The sequence below is a fragment of the Lipophrys pholis genome, assembly GCF_963383615.2.
Source record: "Lipophrys pholis genome assembly, chromosome: 10".
In the NCBI taxonomy this organism is placed as follows: Eukaryota; Metazoa; Chordata; class Actinopteri; order Blenniiformes; family Blenniidae; genus Lipophrys; species Lipophrys pholis.
In genome coordinates this window covers 29,795,472-29,809,166 of record NC_137640.1, presented here as the reverse complement: position 1 = coordinate 29,809,166, position 13,695 = coordinate 29,795,472, and the positions used below count along the sequence as shown (strand labels likewise).

The following is a 13,695-nucleotide window of genomic DNA, read 5'->3' as shown; positions in this document are numbered from 1 at the left end:
CTAAACATCGAGGGGAACTTTATATCTCCACAGCTGGCCTGGCGGTATTTGCGCGCCCGCGCCGACTGGATGCTGCTAAGCTAACGATAGCTAAAGAGGAGTTTGCTACAATGGAGGGACTCGGCATTGTGACAGCGCCCTGTCAGTCCATGGGCTTCACCTTTACATATGGTCCCCACGCCCAATGGTAGTTGGAGACTGCACAGTGATCTTTGGAGTCTGAACAATATTACCACTCACGATTGGTACCCAGTTCCACACATCTGGGATTTGTCTGTCCACTTGGTGGGGACCGTATTTTTTTCCAAGTTGGATTTGGCGAGAGGCTACCACCAGGTACCAATCCATCCCAGTCCGTGGATAAGACTACAGTTATCACACCACACGTCTGAGGTTCTGAGAATGTTTGGTCTTAATAGGCACAGTGCAGACATTGCAGCAGTTGATTGACTCTGTGTTAAAGCCATTGCCCTTCCTATTTCTATACCTGGATGATATCATGGTGGCCAGTGCCTCGGTGAAGGAGTACCTGTTACATCGCTGGCAGTTCACGTGGCTTACCTGATGCGCCCCCTGTACAACGCCCTTTGGTGCAAAAAGGACAATCAGGATGTGGACTGGTCCTCAGAAAGGATCCTGGCATTCACGCATCCGTCCCCAGCAGCGGCAATGGCGCTCTTCCCCAATGCCTGGGACTATGTGGTTGGGGCTGTATTTGAGGTGGTGGTAGCTGCTCGCATTCTTCAGCAAGCAGCAGCGTGATGGTGATAGCAATTAAAGCGGGTTTGACAGAGAACTCCTGGTGCTTTTCCTGACCACCCATCATTTTCAGTTTTTGCTGGAGGGTCAGGAGTTTTAGGCTTTTGTTGACCACAACATCTCAATTTCGACGTGTCCAAGACCTCAGAGCCGTGTTCTGCATGGTAGCACCGACACCTCCCTGCAATTTCAGAGTTTACCACATACATTAGGCATGCAGCTGGAAAAAATAATGTGGTGGCCGACTGCCTCTCCTGAGCACACGTGAGCTCTGTGCACCTTGGTGTGAACTATGCTCCTATTGCCAGTGACCAGCAGGCTGACAGCCACTACAGGTTTACGGCTACAGGGCGTGGTGTTCTAGGACAGTAGTTCCACACTCCTCTGTGATGTCCCTACTGTCTCTATGATGTCTTTTGAGCCTCAAGAACCCGGAGTCAGGAGTTCCTAGATTAACGGATCAGTTGCAGAGCCTTGTCAAGGTATACTCTCAATATTGACAAGACACAAGCTTTAATAAGACACAAGTGTTCGACTTTGCTTCATCACCAGATCTTGAAAATAAGTATGTTTAATTGGGATTAGGCCTCTATTGAATACCTCGGTGTGACAATAGCACAGGACATAAATCAGCTGTACTCTGAAAACTGTATTAATATTGACACATGCTGTGGCAGAGAGGTGATTAAGCTCCTGATGTGAATCAGGTGTACTGCATCATCTCTCTGCCCATAAAGGAGGAGCTGCTCGGACACACTGGGTGACAGGCGGGAGACACACACTGGAGTAAAGCCTGCAAGAGCTGTGTGTTTGTCTGGTGATTCAGTTTTGTTTTGTTTTGTTTTGTTTTATTTTAATAAAATAATAATGATTGAAACTCCATGACTCAGTGGGGGAACCTGATGGTGTCGTTCAGACACAGATGTCAGACTGTCCAGTTCTGTGTCCACCACATAGCCTGCCTTCCTCACTATTTTGTCCAGACGTGTGGCATCCTTCTTCTTGATGCTGCACTCCGAGACACTACAGCATAGAAGACGGAGCTCGCCACTACAGAGTGATCAAACATCTGCAGAAGCTTTTTACAGATGTTGAAGGACGCCAGCCTTCTGAGGAAGTACATCTGGCTCTGTGTTCTCCTGCACAGGCCATCTGTGTTTGCAGTCCAGTCCAGTCTGTCATCCAACTGTACTCCCAGGTATTTGTCTTAACAATGTCCACAATGTCCCCCTTGATGGTGTCAGGCATCGGTCGCGACCTTCATCTCCTGAAGTCCACCACCATTTCTTTGGTCTTGGTGGTGTTGAGGCGCAGGTGGTTGGAGTCACTCCATGTGACAAAGCCCTGGATCACTTTCCTGCCCTCCTCCTCCTCCTGTCCATCACTTATGCACCCCACAATCACAGTGTCGTCAGCGAACTTCTGCAAGTGGCAGGACTCCGAGTTGTATTTGAAGTAGGATGGGTAAAGGGGGGGCCCCCGGCTAGCTCAGTTGGTAGAGCACGAGACTCTCAATCTCAAGGTAGAGGGTCCATGTCCCACGCCGGGCGTCACCTTCCCATCGGCTCATCCCCTGCAGGAAGGTTCTTAATCGATACAATGTGACCTGGGTGACGGTACTCCGACTGACACCCCCGCGACCAGGAAACGGATAAGAGGGAGAAAATGAATGAAAGATGTGTAAAGGGTGAACAGGACCGGAGAAAGCACAGTCCCCTGTGGCGCTCCGGTGCTGCTGACCACAGCGTCGGACCTGCAGTCCCCCAGTCAAACATACTGTCACATAGTCCGTTATCCATGCCACCAGGTGTGTGTCCACCCCATCTCCGTTAGTTTGTGTCCTAGAAGCAGGGGCTGGTTCAGTTTCCAGGTGTGTTTATATCTTCTATAACACCGCTGACCTCTGCGTTCATAGAAGAAACCACATTCCTGAGCTGTGTGAGGGAAAACGCAGGTCCCCCTCGACCTACTTCTACTGCCAACAGTATTATGAAATTACCTCCATGCTCCTCCCTGCTTTGTTCCTCTGTCCTTTTACATAAACTATTTACTATCCTTTAATATTCCTCTGTTCTTTTTCCACCTGTCCTTTTTATTCTCGCACATTCTCTGCCCTTACACTTTCATTCTGCATGTTGCACATCTTTGCTTTCCTGTGCACTTCTTCAGAGAGGAAGGGAGCATTAGCTTTTGATTAGACTTTTGTATTTAAATGAAAGGGTTATTGTGCTCTTGCTCCCATGCAGTTACCTTGATAATTGTTTTCAGTGCACACCCAGCTGAGAAAATTACCTACCTACCAATCACACAGCCGACTGTTTTTGCAGATACAAATGTTTTTTGTGCATGTGTAAGCAGCATGTAATGGGTCTGATGGTGTACGAAGCCCAGATAAAAACTGTGTGTAGTTTTGGAACCTTTTATTGTTCCTATAAATGTGCATTATTGTTTCAGGTTGTGCAGACCCTGAGGAGCTGACCACAGAGCGAGCCCATTCAGCAATGGAGGAGATGTTTGATACCCTCCGAGGTCTGAGCCACAACCGAGACCACCTCAAGCTGCTGCGCTCCGTTTATGCTGCGAGCGATGGAGTTCACCAGGTCAGGTCTGATGCACCAAGTACATATGCATGCTTTATGTTGCAGAAGAGCTTACCTGTAGAGGATGCACACTGTATACATTACACAATATCCCAGCTTCAGCTGACATAGTTTCTCGCTCGTCTTCGATTTACCTTGTAGTTCATGTTCATGCTGTTGCTGTGGCAGCAGCACATGTATGACTTGAGTGGAGAACCTCTGACCTTCTCTGCCTTTGTTGAGCTTCAGTTTACGTCACATAAACGTACCACACAAAGAAAGTGTTTACTTTAAGAACTTCTTCTGAGTCTGTGTCTTGGAGATTATGTAACTCAGAAGGACTTCTCTGTCTTTCTAAAGTCTTTGTCCTCAAGACAAGAAAACCCATTGGTATAAATCAGCCAACGATGGCAGACTCCTCCTCGCTGTCCTCCTCTCTGATTGGGCAGGTTTTTCAATGGATTATAGGCCAGGATAATAAATGCCAGTCAGAGACAGTTTTCTTCAAGCAAGGTTGTGATTTTTTTGTCCCTGCAAAAAACATGATAAAAAATAAAATGACAAGCGGGGGAAAGTTCCATTGTTGAAACTGCAATGAAGTTTGAGTAAAAGCTGTGAAGACTCCTATGTCCTTCACATTTTGTCTTTTATTGTTTGCACCTCTTGAACTTTTTATTCCGATTCTTATATAAGTCATTTTTCCAAAGCAATGGCATACAAATCTTTTTTTTCTTACAGGATGTAAGTGTTCAATCCGAAAATGAAAGATTTAAGATTGCTGCATTTTATATATGAGAGGTGGTAAAATAGAGTTCTTGTTAATGTTATTATTTTAAAAAGTTTATAGCTGATTTTCTACCATTGACCCGTTTTCAACGATGTTAATTCATTCTGGAGTTGATTTTCTGAAAAAAGTAGTTAAAACAGCAACTGGCTCGTCATTAGCTTTCTTAAGTTTTACGCTTTGGCACAGATATTTAAAATGTAATCGTGAGAGGTGGCAGTTCACTTAAATTGTATTTTTTTAATTGTCATGTCAAAACATCTCAATTTCCGCTGTTGCTCTATGGCATTACAGCTTATAAAATAGGCTTCTCTGTGATCGCAGAAGGCACCTACAGTTAAAAAGTTTACTAATCTAACTTTTTATTTTTCTGCCCTTTAAATATTATTCATGTCATGCTTGTCCTAGTTCAGATGTTTGTTTTTCCAGATTATCTACTGTGCAATATATGGTTGTAAATAATGTCACATTTGGGATCATTCCTAGAGAAGATAGTTTGGCTCACTCTTTGTACAGCTGCATCACACTCAAACACGTCCGCTTTACGTCGATGTACAGAATTGCCTCTCAATAGAGAAAGTATTTAAATGACAGCCATCTACTAAGTAGCAAATTGAATATAGATATATTGAGAATATATACAAACTAGGCAATTGAAAACTAATGTTTCAAGAAATCTTAAATTGTAACTCTGTTTTGTGATTTCTAAAGACACTTTCTTCCGGTTTGTCAGGGAATAAAAGTAATCTCTCATTGCTTTGAACATCAACATTTTTTAATGCAGAATAACAAGGAGAAGTACAAAACCCTCTTGTCGTTGAAAATCATTTAGCCCCTTTGTGCTATTCTGTGTGCTTGTACGTTTGTATTGTGTCAGGACAGATCTTCCTGTCCCTGTCCTAGTGGAATGATGAAAATGATTTTTGTGTGAGAGGAGAACAGTGTGAGAACCTTCCAGCTACAGCATGTTCTTGAGAAACATCAGGAATCCATCAAGCTATGTCACAGCATATTTTCCCTCAATCTGTGAAGCCAGTGCTTGTCGGTCAAGGTGACTTCCTGCTTAATGAAGCCTCTTCAAGGTTTACATAAGAGGAGACTTCAGAGGATGACTCGTCCTGTCTCATCTGATCACCTCGTCTGTCACCTGACTCTTTGTCTCACAGTGTTTTGTGCTTGTTGCACAGAGAAGAATATGTGTCACCTTTATATTTAAATTCAAAGACTATTTTTATAACGTCATTTTAGCTTTGCATGAAACTGTTTCTCTGTAAGATTAACAAAATAATATAAACATAAATTAATTAATAAACATCTAACATAAGTCTGGGTTTTGTTAGAGTGCAGGTCCACCACTTTGAGACTTTTAATATAGTGGCAAAAATATACTGTATTATCACACACACACACACACACACACACACACACACACACACACACACACACACACACAGTATACAGGAGAGCCAGGGAAAGAGAAATTAATATTTTACCAATATTTCCTCCAGTTGTAGAAGTTTGGTGGCTCCTGGTCAGCCAACATGGCAACCTGCTGTTTTGCTGTTAAATTCGGCTTTTTAAAGTAAAACTAATGACTTTCACTTTCTCAATCAGCCGCCAGGGAACTTTTTAAATTGAAACTTTCTACCTTAATATTATTCCACTCGGTTCTAAGCTGCTCTGTAGTCACAGTGCTGCGACCAGAGACCCTGCACATGAGGCTGCTCTGGTAAGGGAGTAAAAAAACAAAAAACAGAAGTCAACAAAACTGCGTTAATTACGTCTAAAACATTTTTACGAATTAAACGTTTCAAATCAATCAATTAAATTAACACGTTATTCTGACAGCACTATATATATATATATATATATATATATATATATATATATATATATAACTTTCTTCAGTTTTAGGGGGTCCGTTTACACCACACTGGTGTAAAGTTTCCACTGTTCCTGCAAAGTTTCTAAACCAGCTCCCAAGGTGAAAAGATTCTTTCATGGTCTCTCTCTGCAGAGACTGCCAGAGTGCTCCCCCCAGAAAGATTTTTGAGTCTAAATCAAAGGAGAAGCTGCTATTGATATTGAAGTAATTGAATAACGACCAAAATTCTGTGAAATTTTACCAGAAATCCAACAGAAGCATAGTCCAGGCACAGTAATGCTACAGAAGCCTTCAAACATGTCAAGGAAGATTTGATGTTTCAACACATTTTCCCTAAAATGTAAAAATATGTCAGTGTACATAAACAAAGTTTTAAGCAAAGCGTCTTCTCTGTCAGCAACAAAGTACAACCAGCAGCACACGGAATTTAAAAAGATTAAATAAAATACAATACACCTTGGAAGACAGATGAAATGTGCCAATTCAATCCATGCAAACAAACAAGCATTTGTTTGCATCACATTGGAAAAATGTCAGACATTTTGGCATACATTGGAAAAGAAACTTCCAGATGAACAAAAGAAAATTGCAAATTGTCTTTGTTTCTTAACGTTCTGCCAACTATTGTCAGTTTAGATTTGTGTTCCAAATATGTCCAAAAATAATTCCTTGAACTGGTTCTTAGAAAAAGACAAAAAGGCCATGCAGTAATTTAAACTTCAACATATGGTTTCGAGGGTCATAATTAAGATGCATTGTACAACTCCAATGTGTTTTTGACTGGATTTTGTCCAAAGACAGTCCAGTCTGTTGTTTTCTCTGCTCCACTTCTGTTTTCATTTTACTGCCACGTTGTTTTGAAGCATTCATTTGTTCATTCACCTCTTTGCCAATAACACTCATGGGGGAACCTGATATGGGAAGGTGTGTGTGCAACGCACACGTAGGTGTGGCAGTGGCATTATCATATGACTAATCCCAATATTGCTTTTTTATCACGTGATTGTTTGAGGTGGTTATGTAACAAGATGACTTTTATCTTTTGGGGAAATTCAGTTGTAATAGATGAGTGTGTGGCTGTTCCCTGCATTAGTTGTTTATGTCCACGGCGGTGTTGCAGGTTGTTTACGTGAGTGTATCACTTAGCCAGCAGTGAATCACTGCTCTGTTTACTGTTCGGTTGCCATGTGAAGTTTGACCCATCACTAAGAGATGTGTGCTATTTTAAATAATTAGGGCACTAGGATTTCCAAAGGCGTGAATTAACTGCTTCTGATGGATACGAGGTAGGCGGTTGGGAGGTGAGTTTTGAGGGTAGGTGAAGCAAACTATTAAAAGACAGCAATTTTCAGACATAATTTAGCTTTTTTGCTTTCTAAACATATTTTTCTTGAGTTGATCAATGATTATGTCACATTGTAGGCACTCAAACCACATTAAAATAACTTGATCCACATATGCTATAAGTCAGTGGTGGGCGTGCATTTTAGACCTCGGCCTTCACTGGTGCTGGTCTGACTCAATCCAGCCCCCAATAACTTTTTTATGGCTACAAACACTGTGTTACCATGCAGAAATGCAGAATAAAAAGCACAAAGGCTTTTTATTCTGCATTTCTGCATTACAGATAGATACTCGTGTAGCCAGAATAAATACCTTATTGAATGAAAAAAATCAGAGTTCACGTCTCTCCTTCTGCTTTAGCTGCAGAAAAGAGCGACTGCTTTTCCAAAAACTTCTGGGGGTTGAGGAGGGAGACAAACGTCCGCTTTTCTTGGTCTTGGAAATAATATAATGGCAATTAATGTAATCCTGAATCCTGCCATTGATTTTGTAGTGAGCGCAGATAAATTGCACCAGACCTCTGCGCTCGAGCGCTGCGGTGCGTTCAATGACCTCTTGGAAAAGTCTGTCTTGAAAATTGTTTTGACAATAAATCTTTATCTTCTCCTTTTGTCATTGTAGGTTGATAAAACCGTTATTAAATCAACACAACTATATTTTTGTTCATGCAGCTGCTACAGATGCAGTCAGCCAGCGCTGGAGAGTGAACTCTCTGACCATCCAATCAGAGGGCTTCAATATGCTGACATCACCCTAACCCTTCTAGAAGGCTCTGAGTCGCCAATATCAAAATCTGATTGGTTGAAGCAGCAGCGTCACCGACACTTATTTTACACTGCAGACGCCTGCAGAATTGAATCTGGAGGCGTCAGGCAGATTTCTTTACCCGGCAACAGGTAATGGCTAAAATGTGATTGGTTAAAAGCTTTAACATGGAAGTACAATCTGGAAGCAGCGCAGCCGGCCGGGGCAGAAGCTATGAGAGGAAGCGGACAGATCATTTGGAATTATTTTATAAGAGTTCATTTACAAAATATAATCAACATCAGTCTGTGATTCTGATATTTTTTCTTAGGCCTTCAGAGAAGGCCTTGCAGGCCCTGACTCTGCCACTGCAATAACTATACAGACTGAAGATGTATAGATTCACCTTCACTTGGAAATGAAAAACCTTGTATGAATGGCATATCCTCCCACTGTGGGAGGATATGCCACAGTGGACCACTGTGGCATATCCTCCCACAGTGGTCCAAATCTAATCTCTGGTGGATTTAAGATGGGATAGCTAGTTTTCTTTGGCATTTCTTTGCTTAGATGGGTTGTTCAAACTGAATGCTGCAATAATTACCACTTGGCCATAACAAGACCTAGGGAAATGGTGAACTCATGATTAAAGTCAGAACGTGGTCTGGATCTGCAATCACTTACTTAACTGACATGTGACATCATGAATCACAATGAAGCATGAAGAGGACGTCTGTGAGCACAAACACCTGCACGCATTAGCATTCAAACGCGGCCGTTTGTGTGAACAGGTGTATGTTTGTAACGCTTGAAGGTTGGTGGACATGCTCAGAACTCGGTGTTCAAATGTGTTTTTGACAACATCCAGATGATAGGCTTTGGTCCTTATTTGGATGTTGTTATGGCACGCTGACATGGACGTACCACTACCTCCAGCCTTGTGCAACAATGAAAAATGTTCTTCTCTCTTCTACTGGAATATGTTGGCCTGTTTAGTTTAAACACTTTCGCTATTCAGGACTCAAACAACACTCTTCATGTCTTATCAGTGTCTTTATTGTTTTATGACCACAAACTTCAATCACATGGAAAAGCAGTCACCAATGACTTCACTGCAAATGGTATTTTGTCGTAGTATACAGAATAAAGAGGGTTTGTTTGTTTTCTAACAAAGGACACATGCTTCTATATAATGTAGAATAGCTCATCTAGCATTTTTTTGAAATAAGCAAATATTTGTCTGAAAGGTTTTGTATAACAACATGCTGGTCAAAGGTCTGTTAAAAAATATTTCTGTATTATTTTTGTTATGGCAGGGGACCGGTGAGTAGTGTTCAGAACTCAGAAGCAGACCGGGAGGCAGAGCGGGTGCAGGGTTATTATTTATTTTAAACTGCAAGACCTGTACGTGGGAGAGTCAGGACCCAGGAGTGCAGAGCGCATGGGCGAGGAGACTGCAGCCGGTCGGGGGGCTGTGCCAAGAGGAGGTGCGCTGGAGACACTCAGAGTGAGGAGCCGCAGAGCACGCGAATGAAGCTGACCACCTATGTGAGGACTTCAATCTTCTGGCATCAGTTCCGCCTCGCTGCCGTGCTTAAGAAGTGGAGAGAGTTCATTAGATAATCACCTGCAAGTGTGTCAGGAAGGATCCGGAGCTGGTGCGAGGGGGACCTCCCCACAGTACCCCTCCCTCAATGGTCGCCACCTGGTGGACTACCCGGCTTGTAGAAGTCCGAGATAAGGTTCTCATCCAGGATAAGCCGACGGGGAAGCCAGGAGCGCTCCTCCGGCCCGTACCCCTAGCCCGTACAGATACTGGAAACCACGATCCCGGGGCCGCACGTCCAGGATCTTGGACACGGTGAAGGCAGGGTGGTCATCGATGACACGGGGGGGTGGCGGGAGGTCCACCAGTGGACAAAGAGGGCTAGAGGAGACTGGTTTGAAGAGAGAGACATGGAAGGTCGGGTGTACCTTGAGGGAGTCAGGGAGCTGGAGGTGGATGGCAGTGGGGTTGATCACCCTGGAGACCGGGAAAGGACCGATGTAGCGGGGAGCCAGCTTGGGTGATTCCACCTGGAGGGGAAGGTCTCGAGAGGATAACCATACCATCTGCCCGGGTCGGTAATCTGGAGCGGAGTGTGGTGACGGTCCGCGAGTCGTTTGTTGGACTCTGCAGATCTGGAGAGCGCTGCCCTGGCCGAGTTCCACACCTCCTGGACCGAATGTAGGTGGTCCTTGACCGCGGGGACAGCCACATCAAGCTCCTCATCAGGGAAGAGAGGAGGTTGAAAACCGTTACAGACCAGGAATGGCGTTCAACCCCTTGAAGTCTATACAGGGACGGAGAGTGGCGTCTTTTTTCTTAACAAAGAAAAATCCTGCGGCCAGCGGAGATGATGAGGGGCAAATGAGACCAGCCGCTAAAGACTCCTGGATGTATGTCTCCATTGCCTCCTTCTCAGGACGCGAGATGTTGTAGAGGCAAGACGCCGGCAGCGGGGAAGCAGGGAAGCAGGTCAATGGAGCAATCATTGGGCCGGTGAGAAGGGAGAGTCCGAGCAAAGTCCTTGCTGAAGACCGGTGCCAGCTCATGATACTCCAAGGAAACGGCCGTCAGATCAGGAGGAGCCGGAGCCGGTGAACGGGAAAAGGAGAAGGACTCGGCCGACCGGAGGCACTGGGAGTGACACTGGGAGTGACACTGGAGGCTCCATCCGAGGATCTAGGAGTTCCTCCAGTTTAGGTGGGGGTTATGTAGGTGCAGCCAACGGTAACCAAGGATGAGGGGCGTGACCGGAGAAGGGATCACCAGGAGCTGGAGAGTCTCTCGATGGTTCCCGGAGATGACCGTGGTGAGAGCTGTCGTGCGGTGGGTAACCCGGGAAATCCGCCGGCCATCCAGGGCGTTTACACTTTGGGGGGAAGGCAGGAGCTACAGCGTCAGTCCGAGCTGGGCCGCCACCCCGGCATCCACAAAGTTGTCGTCTGCTCCCGAGTCCACCAGTGCAGGAAGGACCGCGGAGTGCCAGTCCCAGTGGAGGCTGGCGGGCACTGTCATCCGGGCAGAGGAGCTCGGGATTTGGGAGAAAAGGCTCGTCAGAGGGCTCCCGGTCACTGACGAGCCGCACCTTTTGGTAGACGCGAACAGGAGTCCTGACGATGTCCAGCTTCACTGCAGTAGGGACATAGCTGGTTCTGGATGCGCCGGCGTCATTCTCGGGGATTCCAGTTGGGCCCGCCCCAGCTGCATCGGTTCATCTGCTGACTCGCCAGAAGCTCCGGGGCCCGGCGGGAAGGTCGAAGACCGGAGAGCCGGCTGGGATGAGGAGAGTGCGGCAGGGAAGGATCGGCAGGGAAGGATCGGCAGTCGGCGCGCTCCCGCTGCCTCTCCTGCAGCCGGTTATCCAAGCGAGTAGCGAGGGAGGAGGATTCGTCCCGGGTAGCCAGTTGGTCCTTCAGTCTCTCCGAGCAGCCCTTGGCGTACAGATTCCCCAGAGAGCATCGTCATGCCACCCACACTCCTTTGCCAGGATCCGGAACTTGACCGAGTAGTCGGCTGCTGACATGGTGCCCTGGGAGAGCGAGAGAAACCGCTGCGATGCCTCCCCTCCTTTCACAGGTTGGTCGAATGCCTTTTTAAGCTCCCCGGAAAAGTGGGCCCAGGTCTGAAGTACCGGGGAGTCGTGGTTCCAGAGCGCCGTCACCCACCGAGCCGCCTTCCCTCGCAGGAGGTTGGTGGTGTAGGCGATCTTGGCCCGATCTGAAGGATACTTGGAGGGTTGGAGGTCGAAGACGAGGCGGCACTTTAGTAGGAATTGCTCACAGGAGCCCAATTCCTTGGCGTATGGTTCTGGTGGGGGAACAAAGGGCTCCCTGCCGGGGAAGAGTCGTCCAGGCCACCGGAGGGGTGGGTGGCGCAGGGAGCTGACGCGGAAGTGCCAGCTGCAGCAGCCAGAGGCCACTGGACCAGCCGCTGTTAGATGTCCTGGATGGAGGCGGCGAGCTCCTGCAGCTGGCGGTCATGCCGACCGAGTAACGCCCCCTGGGAGGAGAGGGCTTGGGCCGGTGAGCAGTGTTCAGAACCCAGAAGTAAGACCAGGAGGCAGAGCAGGTGCAGTACTCAATTAATTTATTTTAAACTGCAAGACCTGTACATGGGAGAGTGAGGACCCAGGAGTGCAGAGCGCACGGGTGAGGAGACTGCAGCCGGTCGGGGGGCTGTGCCGAGAGGAGGTGCGCTGGAGACGCTCAGAGTGAGGAGCCGGAGAGCACGTGAATGAAGCTGACCACCTATGTGAGGACTTCAATCTTCTGGCATCAGGTCCGCCTCGCTGCCGTGTTTAAGAAGTGGAGAGCGTTATTTAGATAATCACCTGCAAGTGTGTCAGGAAGGATCCGGAGCTGGTGCGAGGTGTGGCTCCTCACAATTTTGCCTTCACAGATCTACAAGTCACACATACAACATACACTCATGCAGCCCAACATTATGCTGGCTTTTGAATTTTGAACAAGCCTAAAGATATATTGGATTTATTTAATCTTGAGGATACAGCCTCCATCAGTTATAGTATGGAAAAGAACCATTTGGACCCAATCTTTGGTTAATCTTTCTGCTTCACCTAAATTCATCTGAGATTGACTCAGACACAAAGTAGATGACTGCATCTCTCTGGTTTATTTCTGATTTCTGGTTGCATGAACAAGACTTGACCTGAGGATTCCCTGATTTATTGTGTTTACTGACGTTTTATATAGCTCACATAGTGAAGTCCTGTATCCTGTTTGTGTTGCTATTATTTTTCTCCTTTTTCCAATATATTTCATGGCTTAAATTATTTTTGAAACATTTTTGCTCCGCTTTTGTTTGAATATTAATAAGTGATGAAACCTTTCTTGAACTGGGGTCGCAGAATATTAGAGTATCGTGTTCAATTTTGGTCATATTGTAATGACTGGTTGAGTTTTGGAGGCACCCACCCCCATCGCCCACTCCTTATTTTTTACTGTGCTGTTTTTAGCCACCTTTATCAGAGTATGATTCTTTTGCCTGTTAAACTGATGTTTGAGCTCCTCTTCCTGATGTGACTCATGAATCAATGGCCTGTTAACTTGACCAGAGCTGTTTATAACTCCAGTGTCTCTCACACCCACAGCAGTGGTTGGGAAGAAATGCTCAACTATAGAAAGTGCACTGATACCCACATTTTTGTCAATTAATAGTTTAGGCACACATAATTTAGTTGACTCATGTTCTTATCGTAATAAATTTGTTTCTGTTGCTGGTGTCATGGCTCATACACGTGTGCTGCTTTTTGTCTTACAGGCCACCTACCGTCCACTCCTGACACAGATCTTAGAAGAAGTCTTCCATCCCGAGAGACGTGAATGTCCAGACATTGAACACATGTCTGGAGGCCTTACGGACCTGCTTAAGACCGGCTTCAGCATGTTCATGAAGGTGAACCACTGATAAAAAAACACACAAGAATTTGTATGTATCAGGGTCAGCTCCCTCCTAATACCTGCTGTGGACCAAGGAGCGGGGATTGTTCCACTGCTTGAACATGGCCTGATTCATGTTTCCCTGATAAGCATGT

The 13,695-nt window shown here is 45.8% G+C and overlaps 1 protein-coding gene across 1 annotated transcript in view; it reads left to right on the top strand.

Moving 5' to 3' along the window:
• Positions 1 to 13,695, top strand: part of scfd2 (sec1 family domain containing 2) — a 118,117-nt gene that overhangs the window by 90,266 nt on the left and 14,156 nt on the right. The window contains exons 6-7 of the mRNA XM_080473041.1: positions 3,214 to 3,359; positions 13,422 to 13,556. Coding sequence (XP_080329167.1) covers positions 3,214 to 3,359; positions 13,422 to 13,556 — 281 coding nt within the window. The remainder of the gene's footprint in view (positions 1 to 3,213; positions 3,360 to 13,421; positions 13,557 to 13,695) is intronic.